The following is a 26,661-nucleotide window of genomic DNA, read 5'->3' on the forward strand; positions in this document are numbered from 1 at the left end:
CTGCACTGTGACATTGTGGGGTATGCTCTCAGCACTTCCTGTCTCTTCAGTACCTGTACACTGACATTGTGGGGTATGCTCCCAGCACTTCCTGTCTCTTCAGTACCCGTAGGGTGACATTGTGGGGTATGCTCCCAGCACTTCCTGCACATACATCTGTATTACCTGCTGGCAGAACAGTGAGTGCAGCGCTGGAGCATAACCCAGAGTATGGATGGGGATCGGATACATAGGGTATCACATATAGTATCGCTATCGCCCGCGCCATTTATCACATTTATTGCTAATTTAAACATGAATTACGGTGGTAGGGGGCGCCGCCGCGCAGTGTATGACGACATCGATCCGAAGCAATAAAATGTGATTTACTGAGAGAAGACAATTAACCCCCGAGACTCCACAAAATCTGAGGAATCAGAGACGATTAACCCCCGAGACTCCACGAACTCTGAGGAATCAGTGAGAAGACGATTAACCCCCGAGACTCCACAAAATCTGAGGAATCAGACGATTAACCCCCGAGACTCCACAAAATCTGAGGAGTCAGAGACGATTAACCCCCGAGACTCCACAAAATCTGAGGAATCAGACGATTAACCCCCGAGACTCCACGAACTGAGGATTCAGAGAGAAGACGATTAACCCCCGAGACTCCACAAAATCCGAGGAATCAGACGATTAACCCCCGAGACTCCACGAACTCTGAGGAATCAGAGACGATTAACCCCCGAGACTCCACAAAATCTGAGGAATCAGACGATTAACCCCCGAGACTCCACGAACTCTGAGGAATCAGAGAGAAGACGATTAACCCCCGAGACTCCACAAAATCTGAGGAATCAGAGAGAAGACGATTAACCCCCGAGACTCCACAAAATCTGAGGAATCAGAGACGATTAACCCCCGAGACTCCACAAAATCTGAGGAATCAGAGAGAAGACGATTAACCCCCGAGACTCCACAAAATCTGAGGAATCAGAGAGAAGACGATTAACCCCCGAGACTCCAAGAAATCTGAGGAATCAGAGAGAAGACAATTAACCCCCGAGACTCCACAAAATCTGAGGAATCAGAGATAAGACGATTAACCCCCGAGACGCCACAAAATCTGAGGAATCAGAGAAGACGATTAACCCCCGAGACTCCACAAAATCTGAGGATAAGAGAAGACGATTAACCCCCGAGACTCCACGAACTTTGAGGAATCAGAGATGATTAACCCCCGAGACTCCACAAAATCTGAGGAATCAGAGAAGACGATTAACCCCCGAGACTCCACAAAATCTGAGGAATCAAAGAAGACGATTAACCCCCGAGACTCCATGAAATCTGAGGAATCAGAGAGAAGATGATTAACCCCCGAGACTCCACGAAATCTGAGGAATCAGAGACGATTAACCCCTGAGACTCCATGAAATCTGAGGAATCAGAGAGAAGACGATTAACCCCCGAGACTCCACAAAATCTGAGGAATCAGAGATAAGACGATTAACCCCCGAGACGCCACAAAATCTGAGGAATCAGAGAAGACGATTAACCCCCGAGACTCCACAAAATCTGAGGAATCAAAGAAGACGATTAACCCCCGAGACTCCATGAAATCTGAGGAATCAGAGAGAAGATGATTAACCCCCGAGACTCCACGAAATCTGAGGAATCAGAGACGATTAACCCCTGAGACTCCATGAAATCTGAGGAATCAGAGAGAAGACGATTAACCCCCGAGACTCCACAAAATCTGAAGAATCAGATACGATTAACCCCCGAGACTCCACAAAATCTGAAGAATCAGATACGATTAACCCCCGAGACTCCACAAAATCTGAGAAATCAGAGAGCAGAAGATTAACCCCCGAGACTCCACAAAATCTGAGGAATCAGATACGATTAACCCCCGAGACTCCACAAAATCTGAGGAATCAGAGAGAAGACGATTAACCCCCGAGACTCCACAAAATCTGAGGAATCAGAGAGAAGACGATTAACCCTTGACATGACCCATTATTGAGTCTTATATTCAGCTTGACTTCTACTCTTATGATCACCACTGCCTATGATCTTCTGCTTTTAGGACCAGGAGGCTCCCTGCGGTGTTGTGTTTGGTGCGGATGCAGCGTTCTTACCTTTGGAGGTGCACTTGGCTCCATCTCAAACTTATCCGGAAACATTCTACACAAAGCCAAGTGTCTGCCGTGCATGTAGAACTGCAAAGAGGAAAACAGGAAGTTATACTGTGCACACATCTGTAAGTACACATCCAGCAGACAAGTTGTACTGTGCAGTATCTTTACATATACAATAAGAGAAGTTATACTGTGCAGTGTCTGAACATATTCAATAAGAGAAGTTGTACTGTGGGTGTCTGCACATAGAGAATAAGAGAAGTTGTACTCTGCAGTGTGTACATACAGAATGAGAGAAGTGATACTGTGCGGTGTCCATATATACAGAATAAGAAAAGTGATACTGTACGGTGTCTGTACATACAGAAGAAGAGAAGTTGTACTGTGCGGTTTCTGTAAATACTAAATAAGAGAAGTTGTACTGTGCGGTGTCCATACACATGCTATGGCGGTAGCTTACCCGGCCCAGGTACCTCCAGTCCAGCAGGTCAGACAGGCGTTCTGTGCGGTTCCTCTGGATGATTCTTTGGCGCCGCGATTGCTGACAGAAGGAATAGAGGAACTGTGTCAGCTGATTACACGACTCGTCCGGGGCTCGGAATCTCCGGTCCACAATGTAAATTCCTGTAAAACGTCCAAATAAATCCTAAACTACGTCTATTACAGTATAGAATGGGGGCGGAGTCCACAGCAGCACAGAGGAAATAAGGAGGAGTCCACAGCAGCACAGAGGAAATAAGGAGGAGTCCACAGCAGCACAGAGGAAATAAGGAGGAGTCCACAGCAGCACAGAGGAAATAAGGAGGAGTCCACAGCAGCACAGAGCACATAAGGAGGAGTCCACAGCAGCACAGAGGAAATAAGGAGGAGTCCACAGCAGCACAGAGCACATAAGGAGGAGTCCACAGCAGCACAGAGGAAATAAGGAGGAATCCACAGCAGCACAGAGGAAATAAGGAGGAGTCCACAGCAGCACAGAGGAAATAAGGAGGAGTCCACAGCAGCACAGAGGAAATAAGGAGGAGTCCACAGAAGCACAGAGGAAATAAGGAGGAGTCCACAGAAGCACAGAGGAAATAAGGAGGAGTCCACAGAAGCACAGAGGAAATAAGGAGGAGTCCACAGCAGCACAGAGGAAATAAGGAGGAGTCCACAGCAGCACAGAGGAAATAAGGAGGAGTCCACAGCAGCACAGAGGAAATAAGGAGGAGTCCACAGCAGCACAGAGGAAATAAGGAGGAGTCCACAGCAGCACAGAGGAAATAAGGAGGAGTCCACAGCAGCACAGAGGAAATAAGGAGGAGTCCACAGCAGCACAGAGGAAATAAGGAGGAGTCCACAGCAGCACAGAGGAAATAAGGAGGAGTCCACAGAAGCACAGAGGAAATAAGGAGGAGTCCACAGCAGCACAGAGGAAATAAGGAGGAGTCCACAGCAGCACAGAGGAAATAAGGAGGAGTCCACAGCAGCACAGAGGAAATAAGGAGGAGTCCACAGCAGCACAGAGGAAATAAGGAGGAGTCCACAGAAGCACAGAGGAAATAAGGAGGAGTCCACAGAAGCACAGAGGAAATAAGGAGGAGTCCACAGAAGCACAGAGGAAATAAGGAGGAGTCCACAGAAGCACAGAGGAAATAAGGAGGAGTCCACAGAAGCACAGAGGAAATAAGGAGGAGTCCACAGCAGCACAGAGGAAATAAGGAGGAGTCCACAGCAGCACAGAGGAAATAAGGAGGAGTCCACAGCAGCACAGAGGAAATAAGGAGAAGTCCACAGAAGCACAGAGGAAATAAGGAGAAATCCACAGCAGCACAGAGGAAATAAGGAGGAGTCCACAGCAGCACAGAGGAAATAAGGAGGAGTCCACAGCAGCACAGAGGAAATAAGGAGGAGTCCACAGCAGCACAGAGGAAATAAGGAGGAGTCCACAGCAGCACAGAGGAAATAAGGAGGAGTCCACAGCAGCACAGAGCACATAAGGAGGAGTCCACAGCAGCACAGAGGAAATAAGGAGGAATCCACAGCAGCACAGAGGAAATAAGGAGGAGTCCACAGCAGCACAGAGGAAATAAGGAGGAGTCCACAGCAGCACAGAGGAAATAAGGAGGAGTCCACAGCAGCACAGAGGAAATAAGGAGGAGTCCACAGCAGTACAGAGGAAATAAGGAGGAGTCCACAGCAGCACAGAGGAAATAAGGAGGAGTCCACAGCAGCACAGAGGAAATAAGGAGGAGTCCACAGCAGCACAGAGGAAATAAGGAGGAGTCCACAGCAGCACAGAGGAAATAAGGAGAAGTCCACAGCAGCAGAGAGGAAAGAAGGAGGAGTCCACAGCAGCACACAGGAAATAAGGAGGAGTCCACAGAAGCACAGAGGAAATAAGGAGGAGTCCACAGCAGCACAGAGGAAATAAGGAGGAGTCCACAGCAGCACAGAGGAAATAAGGAGGAGTCCACAGCAGCACAGAGGAAATAAGGAGGAGTCCACAGCAGCACAGAGGAAATAAGGAGAAGTCCACAGCAGCAGAGAGGAAATAAGGAGGAGTCCACAGCAGCACAGAGGAAATAAGGAGTAGTCCACAGAAGCACAGAGGAAATAAGGAGGAGTCCACAGCAGCACAGAGGAAATAAGGAGAAGTCCACAGCAGCACAGAGGAAATAAGGAGGAGTCCACAGCAGCACAGAGGAAATAAGGAGGAGTCCACAGCAGCACAGAGGAAAGAAGGAGGAGTCCACAGCAGCACAGAGGAAAGAAGGAGGAGTCCACAGCAGCACAGAGGAAATAAGGAGGAATCCACAGCAGCACAGAGGAAATAAGGAGGAATCCACAGCAGCACAGAGGAAATAAGGAGGAGTCCACAGCAGCACAGAGGAAATAAGGAGGAGTCCACAGCAGCACAGAGGAAATAAGGAGGAGTCCACAGCAGCACAGAGGAAATAAGGAGGAGTCCACAGCAGCACAGAGGAAATAAGGAGGAGTCCACAGCAGCACACAGGAAATAAGGAGGAGTCCACAGAAGCACAGAGGAAATAAGGAGGAGTCCACAGCAGCACAGAGGAAATAAGGAGGAGTCCACAGAAGCACAGAGGAAATAAGGAGGAGTCCACAGCAGCACAGAGGAAATAAGGAGGAGTCCACAGCAGCACAGAGGAAATAAGGAGGAGTCCACAGCAGCACAGAGGAAATAAGGAGGAGTCCACAGCAGCACAGAGCACATAAGGAGGAGTCCACAGAAGCACAGAGGAAATAAGGAGGAGTCCACAGCAGCACAGAGGAAATAAGGAGGAATCCACAGCAGCACAGAGGAAATAAGGAGGAGTCCACAGCAGCACAGAGGAAATAAGGAGGAGTCCACAGCAGCACAGAGGAAATAAGGAGGAGTCCACAGCAGCACAGAGGAAATAAGGAGGAGTCCACAGCAGCACAGAGGAAATAAGGAGGAGTCCACAGCAGCACAGAGGAAATAAGGAGAAGTCCACAGAAGCACAGAGGAAATAAGGAGAAGTCCACAGCAGCACAGAGGAAATAAGGAGGAATCTACAGCAGCACAGAGGAAATAAGGAGGAGTCCACAGCAGCACAGAGGAAATAAGGAGGAGTCCACAGCAGCACAGAGGAAATAAGGAGAAGTCCACAGAAGCACAGAGGAAATAAGGAGAAGTCCACAGCAGCACAGAGGAAATAAGGAGGAATCCACAGCAGCACAGAGGAAATAAGGAGGAGTCCACAGAAGCACAGAGGAAATAAGGAGGAATCCACAGCAGCACAGAGGAAATAAGGAGGAGTCCACAGCAGCACAGAGGAAATAAGGAGGAGTCCACAGCAGCACAGAGGAAATAAGGAGGAGTCCACAGCAGCACAGAGGAAATAAGGAGGAGTCCACAGCAGCACAGAGGAAATAAGGAGGAGTCCACAGCAGCACAGAGGAAATAAGGAGGAGTCCACAGCAGCACAGAGGAAATAAGGAGAAGTCCACAGAAGCACAGAGGAAATAAGGAGGAGTCCACAGAAGCACAGAGGAAATAAGGAGGAGTCCACAGCAGCACAGAGGAAATAAGGAGGAGTCCACAGAAGCACAGAGGAAATAAGGAGGAGTCTCTTACCGTACGCCGCCGGGTCAGCCACGTGTTCCTGCATGAAGCAGCCAAATCCGGAGAGGTTGGTGGTGACGCTGGGGATCCCCATCACGGTGCACTCAGCTGGAAGAGACCAATGATAGTCACCGACCCCGGACCACAACTCACCAGGTGTATATACCCCGGACCACAACTCACCAGGTGTATATGCCCCGGACCACCGCTCACCAGGTGTATATACCCTGGACCACAACTCACCAGGTGTATACACCCCGGACCACAACTCACCAGGTGTATATACCCCGGACCACCACTCACCAGGTGTATATACCCCGGACCACAACTCACCAGGTGTATATACCCCGGACCACAACTCACCAGGTGTATATACCCCGGACCACAACTCACCAGGTGTATATACCCCGGACCACAACTCACCAGGTGTATATACCCCGGACCACAACTCACCAGGTGTATATACCCCAGACCACTACTCATCAGGTGTATATATCCCGGACCACCATTCACCAGGTGTATATACCCCGGACCACAACTCACCAGGTGTATATAGCCCAGACCACTACTCATCAGGTGTATATATCCCGGACCACCATTCACCAGGTGTATATACCCCGGACCACAACTCACCAGGTGTATATACCCCGGACCACAACTCACCAGGTGTATATACCCCGGACCACAACTCACCAGGTGTATATACCCCGGACCACCACTCACCAGGTGTATATACCCCAGAGCACCACTCACCAGGTGTATATACCCCGGACCACAACTCACCAGGTATATATAACCCAGACCACAACTCACCAGGTGTATATACCCCGGACCATCACTCACCAGATGTATATAGCCCGGACCACCGCTCACCAGGTGTATATACCCCGGACCGCCACTCATCAGGTGTATATACCCCGGACCACAACTCACCAGGTGTATATACCCCGGACCACAACTCACCAGGTGTATATACCCCGGACCACAACTTATCAGGTGTATATACCCTGGACCACCACTCACCAGGTGTATATACCCCGGACCACCAGTCACCAGCTGTATATAACTCGGACCATCACTAACCAGGTGTATATACCTCAGACCACCACTCACCAGGTGTATATATCAGGGACCACCACTCATCAGGTGTATATACCCCGGACCACCAGTCACCAGGTGTATATAACTTTGACCACCACTCACCAGGTGTATATACCTCAGACCACCACTCACCAGGTGTATATACCCCAGACCACCACTCACCAGGTGTATATAACCCGGACCACAACTCACCAGGTATATATAACCCAGACCACAACTCACCAGGTGTATATACCCCGGACCACCACTCACCAGGTGTATATACCCCAGACCACCACTCACCAGGTGTATATACCTCGAACCACCACTCACCAGATGTATATATCACGGACCACTACTCACCAGGTGTATACACCCCAGACGACCACTCACCAAGTGTATATACCCCAGACCACAACTCATCAGGTGTATATACCCCGGACCACAACTCACCAGGTGTATATACCCCGGACCAAAACTCACCAGGTGTATATACCCCGGACCACCACTCATCAGGTGTATATACCCCGGACCACCGCTCACCAGGTGTATATACCCCGGACCACAACTCACCAGGTGTATATACCCCGGACCACCACTCACCAGGTGTATATACCCCGGACCACCACTCACCAGGTGTATATACCCCGGACCACCACTCACCAGGTGTATATACCCCGGACCACCACTCACCAGGTGTATATACCCCGGACCACAACTCACCAGGTGTATATACCTCAGACCACCACTCACCAGTTGTATATACCCCGGACCACAACTCACCAGGTGTATATAACCCAGAGCACCACTCACCAGGTGTATATACCTCGGACCACCACTCACCAGGTGTATATATCCCAGACCACCACTCACCAGGTGTATATATCCCAGACCACCATTCACCAGGTGTATATACCCCGGACCACAACTCACCAGGTGTATATACCCCGGACCACAACTCAACCGGTGTATATATCCCAAACCACCATTCACCAGGTGTATATACCCCGGACCACAACTCACCAGGTGTATATACCCCAAACCACCATTCACCAGGTGTATATAACCCGGACCACAACTCACCAGGTGTATATACCCCGGACCACAACTCACCAGGTGTATATACCCCGGACCACAACTCACCAGGTGTATATGCCCCGGACCACCACTCACCAGGTGTATATACCCCGGACCACAACTCACCAGGTGTATATGCCCCGGACCACCGCTCACCAGGTGTATATACCCTGGACCACAACTCACCAGGTGTATACACCCCGGACCACAACTCACCAGGTGTATATACCCCGGACCACCACTCACCAGGTGTATATACCCCGGACCACAACTCACCAGGTGTATATACCCCGGACCACAACTCACCAGGTGTATATACCTCGAACCACCACTCATCAGGTGTATATATCCTGGACCCCCACTCACCAGGTGTATATACCACAGACCACCACTCACCAGGTGTATATACCCTGGACCCCCACTCACCAGGTGTATATACCACAGACCACCACTCACCAGATGTATATACCCCGGACCACCACACACCAGGTGTATATACCTCGAACCACCACTCACCAGCTGTATATAACTCGGACCACCACTAACCAGGTTTATATACCTCAGACCACCACTCACCAGGTGTATATATCCCGGACCACCACTCACCAGGTGTATATACCCCGGACCACCACTCACCAGGTGTATATACCCCGGACCACAACTCACCAGGTGTATATACCTCAGACCACCACTCACCAGTTGTATATACCCCGGACCACAACTCACCAGGTGTATATAACCCAGACCACCACTCACCAGGTGTATATATCCCAGACCACCACTCACCAGGTGTATATATCCCAGACCACCATTCACCAGGTGTATATACCCCGGACCACAACTCACCAGGTGTATATACCCCGGACCACAACTCACCAGGTGTATATATCCCAAACCACCATTCACCAGGTGTATATACCCCGGACCACAACTCACCAGGTGTATATACCCCAAACCACCATTCACCAGGTGTATATACCCCGGACCACAACTCACCAGGTGTATATATCCCAGACCACCATTCACCAGGTGTATATAACCCGGACCACAACTCACCAGGTGTATATACCCCGGACCACAACTCACCAGGTGTATATACCCCGGACCACAACTCACCAGGTGTATATGCCCCGGACCACCACTCACCAGGTGTATATACCCCGGACCACCACTCACCAGGTGTATATACCCCGGACCACAACTCACCAGGTGTATATGCCCCGGACCACCGCTCACCAGGTGTATATACCCTGGACCACAACTCACCAGGTGTATACACCCCGGACCACAACTCACCAGGTGTATATACCCCGGACCACCACTCACCAGGTGTATATACCCCGGACCACAACTCACCAGGTGTATATACCCCGGACCACAACTCACCAGGTGTATATACCTCGAACCACCACTCATCAGGTGTATATATCCTGGACCCCCACTCACCAGGTGTATATACCACAGACCACCACTCACCAGGTGTATATACCCTGGACCCCCACTCACCAGGTGTATATACCACAGACCACCACTCACCAGATGTATATACCCCGGACCACCACACACCAGGTGTATATACCTCGAACCACCACTCACCAGCTGTATATAACTCGGACCACCACTAACCAGGTTTATATTCCTCAGACCACCACTCACCAGGTGTATATATCGAGGACCACCACTCATCAGGTGTATATACCCCGGACCACCAGTCACCAGGTGTATATAACTTTGACCACCACTCACCAGGTGTATATACCCCGGACCACCACTCACCAGGTGTATATACCCCGGACCATCACTCACCAGGTGTATATACCCCGGACCACCACTCACCAGGTGTATATACCTCGGACCACCGCTTACCAGGTGTATATACCTCAGACCACCACTCACCTGGTGTATATACCCCGGACCACAACTCACCAGATGCATATACCCCGGACGACCACTCACCAGATGTATATATCACGGACCACTACTCACCAAGTGTATATACCCATGACCACCACTCACCAGGTGTATATACCCCGGACCACCATTCACCAGGTGTATATACCCCGGACCACCACTCACCAAGTGTATATACCCCGAACCACCACTCACCAGGTGTATATACCCCGGACCACCTCTCACCAGGTGTATATACCTCGGACCTCCACTCACCAAGTGTATATACCCATGACCACCACTCACCAGGTGTATATACCCCAGACCACCACTCACCAGGTGTATATATCCTGGACCATCACTCACCAAGTGTATATACCCATGACCACCACTCACCAGGTGCATATACCCCGGATGACCACTCACCAGGTGTATATACCCCAGACCACAACTCACCGGGTGTATATACCCCAGACCACCACTCACCAGGTGTATATATCCTGGACCATCACTCACCAAGTGTATATACCCATGACCACCACTCACCAGGTGCATATACCCCGGATGACCACACACCAGGTGTATATATCCCGAACCACCACTCACCAGGTGTATATACCCCGGAACACCTCTCACCAGGTGTATATACCCCGGACCACCGCTCACCAGGTGTATATACCTCGGACCACCGCTCACCAGGTGTATATACCTCGGACCACCGCTCACAGGTGTATATACCCCGGACCACTACTCACCAGGTGTATATACCCCGGACCATCACTCACCAGGTGTATATACCCCGGACCACCACTCACCAGGTGTATATACCTCGGACCACCACTCACCAGGTGTATATACCCCGGACCACAACTCACCAGGTGTATATACCCCAGACCACCACTCACCAGGTGTATATACCCCGGACCATCACTCACCAGGTGTATATACCCCGGACCACCACTCACCAGGTGTATATACCCCGGACCCCCACTCACCAGGTGTATATACCTCGGACCACCACTCACCAGGTGTATATACCCCGGATGACCACTCACCAGGTGTATATATCCCGAACCACCACTCACAAGGTGTATATACCCCGGAACACCTCTCACCAGGTGTATATACCCCGGACCACCGCTCACCAGGTGTATATACCTCGGACCACCGCTCATAGGTGTATATACCCCGGACCACTACTCACCAGGTGTATATACCCCGGACCACCACTCACCAGGTGTATATACCCCGGACCACCACTCACCAGGTGTATATACCTCGGACCACCACTCACCAGGTGTATATACCCCGGACCACAACTCACCAGGTGTATATACCCCAGACCACCACTCACCAGGTGTATATACCACAGACCACCACTCACCAGGTGTATATACCCCGGACCACCACTCACCAGGTGTATATACCCCGGACCACCGCTCACCAGGTGTATATACCCCGGACCACCGCTCACCAGGTGTATATACCCCGGACCACCTCTCACCAGGTGTATATACCCCGGACCACCACTCACCAGGTGTATATACCCCGGACCACCACTCACCAGGTGTGTAACCCCAGGGCTCGTAGTATGATGGGAAGACTCCCAGGTGACAGCCTCGTACAAACTCCTCGTAGTCGAGTGGCAGGAGGGGACTGGTGGAGGAGAGGAACTCCGGGTGGATGATCACCTGTGGGACATAAACAGGTCAGGACTGTCCCCTTGTGGACTCCCAAGTCCTATTATCCAGGACCCCAATATGGGGAAAGAATCAGACAAGGTTCAGGAATCAGTCACCGACCTTCACTCTGTCCGTGCGGCTGTTAAAGAGGCCGATCCGCCGCACTGTGTTCAGGATGGGATCGGAGGAGTCGTCCAACATGTTGTGTGTGGTGACCGGAGGAAGAGACTGGCGCTAAGAGACACAAAGGATATAAGGGACACGCTGAATATAAGAGACACGCTGGATATAAGGGACACGCTGAATATAAGAGACACGCTGGATATAGGGACACGCTGAATATAAGAGACACAAAGGATATAAGGGACACGCTGAATATAAGAGACACGCTGAATATAAGGGACACGCTGAATATAAGGGACACGCTGAATATAAGAGACACGCTGGATATAAGGGACACGCTGAATATAAGAGACACGCTGGATATAAGGGACACGCTGAATATAAGGGACACGCTGGATATAAGGGACACACTGGATATAAGGGACACGCTGAATATAAGAGACACGCTGAATATAAGGGACACGCTGGATATAAGGGACACGCTGAATATAAGGGACACACTGGATATAAGAGACACACTGGATATAAGGGACACACTGGATATAAGAGACACACTGGATATAAGGGACACGCTGAATATAAGGGACACACTGGATATAAGGGACACACTGGATATAAGATACACGCTGGATATAAGGGACACGCTGAATATAAGGGACACGCTGAATATAAGGGACACACTGAATATAAGGGACACGCTGGATATAAGGGACACGCTGAATATAAGGGATACGCTGGATATAAGGGACATACTGAATATAAGGGACACACTGAATATAAGAGACACACAGAATATAAGGGACACGCTGGATATAAGGGACTCACTGGATATAAGGGACTCACTGGATATAAGGGACACACTGGATACAAGAGACACACTGGATATAAGGGACACACTGGATATAAGGGACACACTGAATATAAGGGACACACTGGATATAAGGGACACACTGGATATAAGGGACACACTGGATATAAGGGACACACTGGATATAAGGGACACACTGAATATAAGGGACACGCTGGATATAAGGGACACATTGAATATAAGGGACACGCTGAATATAAGGGACACGCTGAATATAAGGGACACACTGAATATAAGAGACACACTGAATATAAGAGACACACTGGATATAAGGGACATACTGAATATAAAGGACACACTGGATGTAAGGGACACGCTGAATATAAGAGACACGCTGAATATAAGAGACACGCTGAATATAAGGTACACGCTGGATGTAAGGGACACGCTGGATGTAAGGGACACGCTGGATATAAGGGACACACTGGATATAAGGGACACGCTGAATATAAGGGACACGCTGAATATAAGGGACACGCTGGATGTAAGGGACACGCTGGATATAAGGGACACACTAGACAAAAGGGACACGCTGGATATAGGGGATACGCTGAATATAAGGGACACGCTGGATGTAAGGGACACGCTGAATATAAGGGACACGCTGAATATAAGGGACACGCTGGATATATGGGACACGCTAGACATAGGTGATGCGCTGAATATAAGGGACACGCTGGATATAGGGGACACGCTGGATTTAAGGGACACGCTGGATAAAGGGGAAAGGCTGGATATAGGGGACACGCTGGATGTAAGGGACACGCTGAATATAAGGGACAAGCTGGATATAAGGGACACGGCGGATATATGGGACACACTGAATGTAAAGGTGGGCATGCTGGATATAAGGGACATACTGAATATAAGGGACACACTGGATATAAGGGACACACTGAATATAAGGGACACACTGGATATAAGGGACTCGCTGAATATAAGGGACACACTGGATATAAGGACACGCTGAATATAAGGGACATGCTGAATGTAAGGGGAAGCACGCTGCATATACAATAAGGAACAGGCTGGATATAAGGGATACGCTGGATATAAGGGACACGCTAAATATAAGGGACATGCTGGATATAAGTGACATGCTGAATATAAGGGACACGCTAAATAGAAGGGACACTGGATATAAGGGACACGCTGAATTTAATGGACATGCTGGATATAAGGGACACACTGAATATAAGGGACGCACTATTATATGTCCATTGTATAAAGAGGATATTATAGAACACTGTATATTGTATACTGTATAGAGGTGTTATATAGGGAACTGTTATGTGTATACTGTATAGAGGTGTTATATAGGGCACTTTTATGTGTATATTGTATAGAGGTGTTATATAGGGCACTGTTATGTGTATACTGTGTAGAGGTGTTATGTAGGGAACTGTTATGTGTATACTGTATAGAGGTGTTATATAGGGCACTGCTATGTGTATACTGTATAGAGGTGTTATATAGGGCACTGTTATGTGCATACTGTATAGAGGTGTTATATAGGGCACTGTTATGTGTATACTGTATAGAGGTGTTATATAGGGCACTGTTATGTGTATACTGTATAGAGGTGTTATATAGGGCACTGCTATGTGTATACTGTATAGAGGTGTTATATAGGGCACTGCTATGTGTATACTGTATAGAGGTGTTATATAGGGAACTGTTATGTGTATACTGTATAGAGGTGTTATATAGGGCACTTTTATGTGTATATTGTATAGAGGTGTTATATAGGGCACTGTTATGTGTATACTGTATAGAGGTGTTATATAGGGCACTGCTATGTGTATACTGTATAGAGGTGTAATATAGGGCACTGTTATGTGCATACTGTATAGAGGTGTTATATAGGGCACTGTTATGTGCATACTGTATAGAGGTGTTATATAGGGCACTGTTATGTGCATACTGTATAGAGGTGTTATATAGGGCACTGTTATGTGTATACTGTATAGAGGTGTTATATAGGGCACTGTTATGTGCATACTGTATAGAGGTGTTATATAGGGCACTGTTATGTGTATACTGTATAGAGGTGTTATATAGGGAACTGTTATGTGCATACTGTATAGAGGTGTTATATAGGGAACTGTTATGTGTATACTGTATAGAGGTGTTATATAGGGAACTGTTATGTGTATACTGTATAGAGGTGTTATATAGGGAACTGTTATGTGTATACTGTATAGAGGCGTTATATAGGGAACTGTTATGTGTATACTGTATAGAGGTGTTATATAGGGCACTTTTATGTGTATATTGTATAGAGGTGTTATATAGGGCACTGTTATGTGTATACTGTATAGAGGTGTTATATAGGGCACTGTTATGTGTATACTGTATAGAGGTGTTATATAGGACACTGTTATGTGTATACTGTATAGAGGTGTTATATAGGGCACTGTTATGTGTATACTGTATAGAGGTGTTATATAGGGCACTGTTATGTGTATACTGTATAGAGGTGTTATATAGGGCACTGTTATGTGTATACTGTATAGAGGTGTTATATAGGGAACTGTTATGTGTATACTGTATAGAGGTGTTATATAGGGAACTGTTATGTGTATACTGTATAGAGGTGTTATATAGGGCACTGTTATGTGTATACTGTATAGAGGTGTTATATAGGGCACTGTTATGTGTATACTGTATAGAGGTGCTATATAGGGAACTGTTATGTGTATACTGTATAGAGGTGTTATATAGGGCACTGTTATGTGTATACTGTATAGAGGTGTTATATAGGGCACTGTTATGTGTATACTGTATAGAGGTGTTATATAGGGCACTGTTATATGTATACTGTATAGAGGTGTTATATAGGGAACTGTTATGTGTATACTGTATAGAGGTGTTATATAGGACACTGTTATGTGTATACTGTATAGAGGTGTTATATAGGGCACTGTTATGTGTATACTGTATAGAGGTGTTATATAGGGCACTGTTATGTGTATACTGTATAGAGGTGTTATATAGGGCACTGTTATGTGTATACTGTATAGAGGTGTTATATAGGGAAGTGTTATGTGTATACTGTATATAGGTGTTATATAGGACACTGTTATGTGTATACTGTATAGAGGTGTTATATAGGGCACTGTTATGTGTATACTGTATAGAGGTGTTATATAGGGCACTGTTATTTGTATACTGTATAGAGGTGTTATATAGGACACTGTTATGTGTATACTGTATAGAGGTGTTATATAGAGAACTGTTATGTGTATACTGTATAGAGGTGTTATATAGGGCACTGCTATGTGTATACTGTATAGAGGTGTTATATAGGGCACTGTTATATGTATACTGTATAGAGGTGTTATATAGGACACTGTTATATGTATACTGTATAGAGGTGTTATATAGGGAAGTGTTATGTGTATACTGTATAGAGGTGTTATATAGGGCACTGTTATGTGTATACTGTATAGAGGTGTTATATAGGGCACTGTTATGTGTATACTGTATAGAGGTGTTATATAGGGCACTGTTATGTGTATACGGTATAGAGGTGTTATATAGGGAAGTGTTATGTGTATACTGTATAGAGGTGTTATATAGGAAACTGTTATGTGTATATTGTATAGAGGTGTTATATAGGGAACTGTTCTGTGTATACTGCATAGAGGTGTTATATAGGGAACTGTTATGTGTATACGGTATAGAGGTGTTATATAGGGCACTGTTATGTGTATACTGTATGGAGGTGTTATATAGGACACTGTTATCTGTATACTGTATAGAGGTGTTATATAGGGCACTGTTATGTGTATACTGTATAGAGGTGTTATATAGGACACTGTTATCTGTATACTGTATAGAGGTGTTATATAGGGCACTGTTATATGTATACTGTATAGAGGTGTTATATAGGACACTGTTATGTGTATACTGTATAGAGGTGTTATATAGGGCACTGTTATGTGTATACTGTATAGAGGTGTTATATAGGGCACTGTTATGTGTACACTGTATAGAGGTGTTATATAGGGCACTGTTATGTGTATACTGTATAGAGGTGTTATATAGGGAACTGTTATGTGTATACTGTAAAGAGGTGTTATATAGGGAACTGTTATGTGTATACTGTATAGAGGTGTTATATAGGACACTGTTATGTGTATACTGTATGGAGGTGTTATATAGGGCACTGTTATGTGTATACTGTATGGAGGTGTTATATAGGACACTGTTATGTTTATACTGTATAGAGGTGTTATATAGGGCACTGTTATGTGTATACTGTATGGAGGTGTTATATAGGGCACTGTTATGTGTATACTGTATAGAGGTGTTATATAGGACACTGTTATGTGTATACTGTATAGAGGTGTTATATAGGGAACTGTTATGTGTATACTGTATAGAGGTGTTATATAGGACACTGTTATGTGTATACTGTATAGAGGTGTTATATAGGGCACTGTTATGTGTATACTGTATAGAGGTGTTATTTAGGACACTGTTATGTGTATACTGTATAGAGGTGTTATATAGGGAACTGTTATGTGTATACTGTATAGAGGTGTTATATAGGGAACTGTTATGTGTATACTGTATAGAGGTGTTATATAGGGCACTGTTATGTGTATACTGTATAGAGGTGTTATATAGGGAACTGTTATGTGTATGCTGTATAGAGGTGTTATATAGGGCACTGTTATGTGTATACTGTATAGAGGTGTTATATAGGGAACTGTTATATGTATACTGTATAGAGGTGTTATATAGGGAACTGTTATCTGTATACTGTATAGAGGTGTTATATAGGACACTGTTATGTGTATACTGTATAGAGGTGTTATATAGGACACTGTTATGTGTATACTGTATAGAGGTGTTATATAGGGCACTGTTATGTGTATACTGTATAGAGGCGTTATATAGGGCACTGTTATGTGTATACTGTATAGAGGTGTTATGTAGGGAACTGTTATGTGTATACTGTATAGAGGCGTTATATAGGGCACTGTTATGTGTATACTGTGTAGAGGTGTTATATAGGGAACTGTTATGTGTATAATGTATAGAGGTGTTATATAGAGCACTGTTATGTGTATACTGTATAGAGTTGTTATATAGGACACTGTTATGTGTATACTGTATAGAGGTGTTATATAGGGAACTGTTATGTGTATACTGTATACAGGTGTTATATAGGGCACTGCTATGTGTATACTGTATAGAGGGGTTATATAGGGAACTGTTATGTGTATACTGTATAGAGGTGTTATATAGGGCACTGTTATGTGTATACTGTATAGAGGTGTTATATAGGGCACTGTTATGTGTATACTGTATAGAGGTGTTATATAGGGAACTGTTATATGTATACTGTATAGAGGTGTTATATAGGGCACTGTTAGGTGTATACTCTATAGAGGTGTTATATAGGGCACTGTTATGTGTATACTGTATAGAGGTGTTATATAGGACACTGTAATGTGTATACTGTATAGAGGTGTTATATAGGGAACTGTTATGTGTATGCTGTATAGAGGTGTTATATAGGGAACTGTTATGTGTATACTGTATGGAGGTGTTATATAGGGCACTGTTATGTGTATACTGTATAGAGGTGTTATATAGGGTACTGTTATGTGTATACTGTATAGAGGTGTTATATAGGACACTGTTATGTGTATACTGTATAGAGGTGTTATATAGGACACTGTTATGTGTATACTGTATAGAGGTGTTATATAGGGCACTGTTATGTGTATACTGTATAGAGGTGTTATATAGGACACTGTTATGTGTATACTGTATAGAGGTGTTATATAGGGCACTGTTATGTGTATGCTGTATAGAGGTGTTATATAGGGCACTGTTATGTGCATACTGTATAGAGGTGTTATATAGGGAAGTGTTATGTGTATACTGTATAGAGGTGTTATATAGAGAACTGTTATGTGTATACTGTATAGAGGTGTTATATAGGGCACTGTTATGTGTATACTGTATAGAGGTGTTATATAGGGAAGTGTTATGTGTATACTGTATAGAGGTGTTATATAGGGAACTGTTATGTGTATACTGTATAGAGGCGTTATATAGGACACTGTTATGTGTATACTGTATAGAGGTGTTATATGGGGCACTGTTATATGTATACTATATAGAGGTGTTATATAGGGAAGTGTTATGTGTATACTGTATAGAGGTGTTATATAGGGAACTGTTATGTGTATACTGTATAGAGGTGTTATATAGGGAACTGTTATGTGTATACTGTATAGAGGTGTTATATAGGGCACTGTTATGTGTATACTGTATAGAGGTGTTATATAGGAAACTGTTATGTGTATACTGTATAGAGGTGTTATATAGGGCACTGTTATATGTATACTGTATGAAGGTGTTATATAGGGAACTGTTATGTGTATACTGTATAGAGGTGTTATATAGGGCACTGTTATATGTATACTGTATAGAGGTGTTATATAGGGCACTGTTATGTGTATACTGTATAGAGGTGTTATATAGGGAACTGTTATGTGTATACTGTATAGAGGTGTTATATAGGACACTGTTATGTGTATACTGTATAGAGGTGTTATATAGGGCACTGTTATGTGTATACTGTATAGAGGTGTTATATAGGACACTGTTATGTGTATACTGTATAGAGGTGTTATATAGGGCACTGTTATCTGTATACAGTATAGAGGTGTTATATAGGACACTGTTATGTGTATCCTGTATAGAGGTGTTATATAGGACACTTTTTATGTGTATACTGTATAGAGGTGTTATATAGGGAACTGTTATGTGTATGCTGTATAGAGGTGTTATATAGGGCACTGTCATGTGTATACTCTATAGAGGTGTTATATAGGGCACTGTTATATGTATACTGTATAGAGGTGTTATATAGGGCACTGTTATGTGTATACTGTATAGAGGTGTTATATAGGGCACTGTTATGTGTATACTGTATAGAGGTGTTATATAGGGCACTGTTATATGTATGCTGTATAGAGGTGTTATATAGGGCACTGTTATGTGTATACTGTATAGAGGTGTTATATAGGGCACTGTTATGTGTATACTGTATAGAGGTGTTATATAGGGCACTGTTATGTGTATACTGTATAGAGGTGTTATATAGGGAAGTGTTATGTGTATACTATATAGAGGTGTTATATAGGGCACTGTTATGTGTATACTGTATAGAGGTGTTATATAGGACACTGTTATGTGTATACTGTATAGAGGTGTTATATATGGAACTGTTATGTGTATACTGTATAGAGGTGTTATATAGGGCACTGTTATGTGTATACTGCATAGAGGTGTTATATAGGGTACTGTTATGTGTATACTGTATAGAGGTGTTATATAGGACACTGTTATGTGTATACTGTATAGAGGTGTTATATAGGACACTGTTATGTGTATACTGTATAGAGGTGTTATATAGGGCACTGTTATATGTATATTGTATAGAGCTGTTATATAGGACACTGTTATGTGTATACTGTATAGAGGTGTTATATAGGACACTGTTATGTGTATAATGTATAGAGGTGTTATATAGGACACTGTTATGTGTATACTGTATAGAGGTGTTATATAGGGCACTGTTATCTGTATACTGTATAGAGGTGTTATATAGGACACTGTTATGTGTATACTGTATAGAGGTGTTATATAGGACACTGTTATGTGTATCCTGTATAGAGGTGTTATATAGGGCACTGTTATGTGTATACTGTATAGAGGTGTTATATAGGACACTGTTATGTGTATACTGTATAGAGGTGTTATATAGGACACTGTTATGTGTATACTGTATAGAGGTGTTATATAGGACACTGTTATATGTATACTGTATAGAGGTGTTATATAGGACACTGTTATGTGTATCCTGTATAGAGGTGTTATATAGGACACTGTTATGTGTATACTGTGTAGAGGTGTTATGTAGGGAACTGTTATGTGTATACTGTATAGAGGTGTTATATAGGACACTGTTATGTGTATACTGTATAGAGGTGTTATATAGGGCACTGCTATGTGTATACTGTATAGAGGTGTTATATAGGACACTGTTATGTGTATACTGTATAGAGGTGTTATATAGGACACTGTTATGTGTATACTGTATAGAGGTGTTATATATGGAACTGTTATGTGTATACTGTATAGAGGTGTTATATAGGGCACTGTTATGTGTATACTGTATAGAGGTGTTATATAGGGTACTGTTATGTGTATACTGTATAGAGGTGTTATATAGGACACTGTTATGTGTATACTGTATAGAGGTGTTATATAGGACACTGTTATGTGTATACTGTATAGAGGTGTTATATAGGGCACTGTTATATGTATATTGTATAGAGCTGTTATATAGGACACTGTTATGTGTATACTGTATAGAGGTGTTATATAGGACACTGTTATGTGTATAATGTATAGAGGTGTTATATAGGACACTGTTATGTGTATACTGTATAGAGGTGTTATATAGGGCACTGTTATCTGTATACTGTATAGAGGTGTTATATAGGACACTGTTATGTGTATACTGTATAGAGGTGTTATATAGGACACTGTTATGTGTATCCTGTATAGAGGTGTTATATAGGGCACTGTTATGTGTATACTGTATAGAGGTGTTATATAGGACACTGTTATGTGTATACTGTATAGAGGTGTTATATAGGACACTGTTATGTGTATACTGTATAGAGGTGTTATATAGGACACTGTTATATGTATACTGTATAGAGGTGTTATATAGGGAACTGTTATGTGTATACGGTATAGAGGTGTTATATAGGGAAGTGTTATGTGTATACTGTATAGAGGTGTTATATAGGGAAGTGTTATGTGTATACTGTATAGAGGTGTTATATAGGGCACTGTTATGTGTATACTGTATAGAGGTGTTATATAGGGCACTGTTATGTGTATACTGTATAGAGGTGTTATATAGGGCACTGTTATGTGTATACTGTATAGAGGTGTTATATAGGACACTGTTATGTGTATCCTGTATAGAGGTGTTATATAGGACACTGTTATGTGTATACTGTGTAGAGGTGTTATGTAGGGAACTGTTATGTGTATACTGTATAGAGGTGTTATATAGGACACTGTTATGTGTATACTGTATAGAGGTGTTATATAGGGCACTGCTATGTGTATACTGTATAGAGGTGTTATATAGGACACTGTTATGTGTATACTGTATAGAGGTGTTATATAGGACACTGTTATGTGTATACTGTATAGAGGTGTTATATAGGACACTGTTATGCGTATACTGTATAGAGGTGTTATATAGGGCACTGTTATCTGTATACTGTATAGAGGTGTTATATAGGGCACTGCTATGTGTATACTGTATAGAGGTGTTATATAGGGTACTGTTATGTGTATACTGTATAGAGGTGTTATATAGGGCACTGTTATGTGTATACTGTATAGAGGTGTTATATAGGGCACTGTTATGTGTATACTGTATAGAGGTGTTATATAGGGCACTGTTATCTGTATACTGTATAGAGGTGTTATATAGGACACTGTTATGTGTATACTGTATAGAGGTGTTATATAGGACACTGTCATGTGTATACTGTATAGAGGTGTTATATAGGGCACTGTTATGTGTATACTGTATAGAGGTGTTATATAGGGCACTGTTATATGTATATTGTATAGAGCTGTTATATAGGACACTGTTATGTGTATACTGTATAGAGGTGTTATATAGGACACTGTTATGTGTATACTGTATAGAGGTGTTATATAGGACACTGTTATGTGTATACTATATAGAGGTGTTATATAGGGCACTGTTATGTGTATACTGTATAGAGGTGTTATATAGGACACTGTTATGTGTATCCTGTATAGAGGTGTTATATAGGACACTGTTATGTGTATACTGTATAGAGGTGTTATATAGGACACTGTTATGTGTATACTGTATAGAGGTGTTATATAGGGCACTGTTATCTGTATACTGTATAGAGGTGTTATATAGGACACTGTTATGTGTATCCTGTATAGAGGTGTTATATAGGACACTGTTATGTGTATACTATATAGAGGTGTTATATAGGACACTGTTATGTGTATACTGTATAGAGGTGTTATATAGGACACTGTCATGTGTATACTGTATAGAGGTGTTATATAGGGCACTGTTATATGTATATTGTATAGAGCTGTTATATAGGACACTGTTATGTGTATACTGTATAGAGGTGTTATATAGGACACTGTTATGTGTATACTGTATAGAGGTGTTAATATAGGGCACTGTTATGTGTATGCTGTATAGAGGTGTTATATAGGGCACTGTTATGTGCATACTGTATAGAGGTGTTATATAGGGAAGTGTTATGTGTATACTGTATAGAGGTGTTATATAGAGAACTGTTATGTGTATACTGTATAGAGGTGTTATATAGGGCACTGTTATGTGTATACTGTATAGAGGTGTTATATAGGGAAGTGTTATGTGTATACTGTATAGAGGTGTTATATAGGGCACTGTTATGTGTATACTGTATAGAGGTGTTATATAGGGCACTGTTATGTGTATACTGTATAGAGGTGTTATATAGGGCACTGTTATCTGTATACTGTATAGAGGTGTTATATAGGACACTGTTATGTGTATACTGTATAGAGGTGTTATATAGGACACTGTCATGTGTATACTGTATAGAGGTGTTATATAGGGCACTGTTATGTGTATACTGTATAGAGGTGTTATATAGGGCACTGTTATATGTATATTGTATAGAGCTGTTATATAGGACACTGTTATGTGTATACTGTATAGAGGTGTTATATAGGACACTGTTATGTGTATACTGTATAGAGGTGTTATATAGGACACTGTTATGTGTATACTATATAGAGGTGTTATATAGGGCACTGTTATGTGTATACTGTATAGAGGTGTTATATAGGACACTGTTATGTGTATCCTGTATAGAGGTGTTATATAGGACACTGTTATGTGTATACTGTATAGAGGTGTTATATAGGACACTGTTATGTGTATACTGTATAGAGGTGTTATATAGGGCACTGTTATCTGTATACTGTATAGAGGTGTTATATAGGACACTGTTATGTGTATCCTGTATAGAGGTGTTATATAGGACACTGTTATGTGTATACTATATAGAGGTGTTATATAGGACACTGTTATGTGTATACTGTATAGAGGTGTTATATAGGACACTGTCATGTGTATACTGTATAGAGGTGTTATATAGGGCACTGTTATATGTATATTGTATAGAGCTGTTATATAGGACACTGTTATGTGTATACTGTATAGAGGTGTTATATAGGACACTGTTATGTGTATACTGTATAGAGGTGTTATATAGGGCACTGTTATGTGTATGCTGTATAGAGGTGTTATATAGGGCACTGTTATGTGCATACTGTATAGAGGTGTTATATAGGAAGTGTTATGTGTATACTGTATAGAGGTGTTATATAGAGAACTGTTATGTGTATACTGTATAGAGGTGTTATATAGGGCACTGTTATGTGTATACTGTATAGAGGTGTTATATAGGGAAGTGTTATGTGTATACTGTATAGAGGTGTTATATAGGGAACTGTTATGTGTATACTGTATAGAGGCGTTATATAGGACACTGTTATGTGTATACTGTATAGAGGTGTTATATGGGGCACTGTTATATGTATACTATATAGAGGTGTTATATAGGGAAGTGTTATGTGTATACTGTATAGAGGGTGTTATATAGGGAACTGTTATGTGTATACTGTATAGAGGTGTTATATAAGGGAACTGTTATGTGTATACTGTATAGAGGTGTTATATAGGGCACTGTTATGTGTATACTGTATAGAGGTGTTATATAGGAAACTGTTATGTGTATACTGTATAGAGGTGTTATATAGGGCACTGTTATATGTATACTGTATGAAGGTGTTATATAGGGAACTGTTATGTGTATACTGTATAGAGGTGTTATATAGGGCACTGTTATATGTATACTGTATAGAGGTGTTATATAGGGCACTGTTATGTGTATACTGTATAGAGGTGTTATATAGGGCACTGTTATATGTATACTGTATAGAGGTGTTATATAGGGCACTGTTATGTGTATACTGTATAGAGGTGTTATATAGGGCACTGTTATGTGTATACTGTATAGAGGTGTTATATAGGACACTGTTATGTGTATACTGTATAGAGGTGTTATATAGGGCACTGTTATCTGTATACTGTATAGAGGTGTTATATAGGACACTGTTATGTGTATCCTGTATAGAGGTGTTATATAGGGCACTGTTATGTGTATATTGTATAGAGGTGTTATATAGGGAACTGTTATGTGTATGCTGTATAGAGGTGTTATATAGGGCACTGTCATGTGTATACTCTATAGAGGTGTTATATAGGGCACTGTTATATGTATACTGTATAGAGGTGTTATATAGGGCACTGTTATGTGTATACTGTATAGAGGTGTTATATAGGGCACTGTTATGTGTATACTGTATAGAGGTGTTATATAGGGCACTGTTATGTGTATACTGTATAGAGGTGTTATATAGGGCACTGTTATATGTATGCTGTATAGAGGTGTTATATAGGGCACTGTTATGTGTATACTGTATAGAGGTGTTATATAGGGCACTGTTATGTGTATACTGTATAGAGGTGTTATATAGGGCACTGTTATGTGTATACTGTATAGAGGTGTTATATAGGGAAGTGTTATGTTGTATACTATATAGAGGTGTTATTATAGGGCACTGTTATGTGTATACTGTATAGAGGTGTTATATAGGACACTGTTATGTGTATACTGTATAGAGGTGTTATATATGGAACTGTTATGTGTATACTGTATAGAGGTGTTATATAGGGCACTGTTATGTGTATACTGTATAGAGGTGTTATATAGGGTACTGTTATGTGTATACTGTATAGAGGTGTTATATAGGACACTGTTATGTGTATACTGTATAGAGGTGTTATATAGGACACTGTTATGTGTATACTGTATAGAGGTGTTATATAGGGCACTGTTATATGTATATTGTATAGAGCTGTTATATAGGACACTGTTTATGTGTATACTGTATAGAGGTGTTTATATAGGACACTGTTATGTGTATAATGTATAGAGGTGTTATATAGGACACTGTTATGTGTATACTGTATAGAGGTGTTATATAGGGCACTGTTATCTGTATACTGTATAGAGGTGTTATATAGGGACACTGTTATGTGTATACTGTATAGAGGTGTTATATAGGACACTGTTATGTGTATCCTGTATAGCGGTGTTATATAGGGCACTGTTATGTGTATACTGTATAGAGGTGTTATATAGGACACTGTTATGTGTATACTGTATAGAGGTGTTATATAGGACACTGTTATGTGTATACTGTATAGAGGTGTTATATAGGACACTGTTATATGTATACTGTATAGAGGTGTTATATAGGACACTGTTATGTGTATCCTGTATAGAGGTGTTATATAGGACACTGTTATGTGTATACTGTGTAGAGGTGTTATGTAGGGAACTGTTATGTGTATACTGTATAGAGGTGTTATATAGGACACTGTTATGTGTATACTGTATAGAGGTGTTATATAGGGCACTGCTATGTGTATACTGTATAGAGGTGTTATATAGGACACTGTTATGTGTATACTGTATAGAGGTGTTATAT

The 26,661-nt window shown here is 42.6% G+C and overlaps 1 protein-coding gene across 1 annotated transcript in view; it reads right to left on the reverse strand.

Annotated features, from left to right (window-relative positions):
- Positions 1–26,661, reverse strand: part of LOC130332981 (glycogen [starch] synthase, liver-like) — a 115,498-nt gene that overhangs the window by 11,486 nt on the left and 77,351 nt on the right. The window contains exons 11-15 of the mRNA XM_056553828.1: positions 12,063–12,176; positions 11,825–11,951; positions 6,226–6,321; positions 2,584–2,747; positions 2,124–2,204 (exon numbers count right to left, since the gene is read on the reverse strand). Coding sequence (XP_056409803.1) covers positions 2,124–2,204; positions 2,584–2,747; positions 6,226–6,321; positions 11,825–11,951; positions 12,063–12,176 — 582 coding nt within the window. The remainder of the gene's footprint in view (positions 1–2,123; positions 2,205–2,583; positions 2,748–6,225; positions 6,322–11,824; positions 11,952–12,062; positions 12,177–26,661) is intronic.

Source organism: Hyla sarda, unplaced genomic scaffold (assembly GCF_029499605.1).
Source record: "Hyla sarda isolate aHylSar1 unplaced genomic scaffold, aHylSar1.hap1 scaffold_396, whole genome shotgun sequence".
NCBI lineage: Eukaryota > Metazoa > Chordata > Amphibia > Anura > Hylidae > Hyla > Hyla sarda.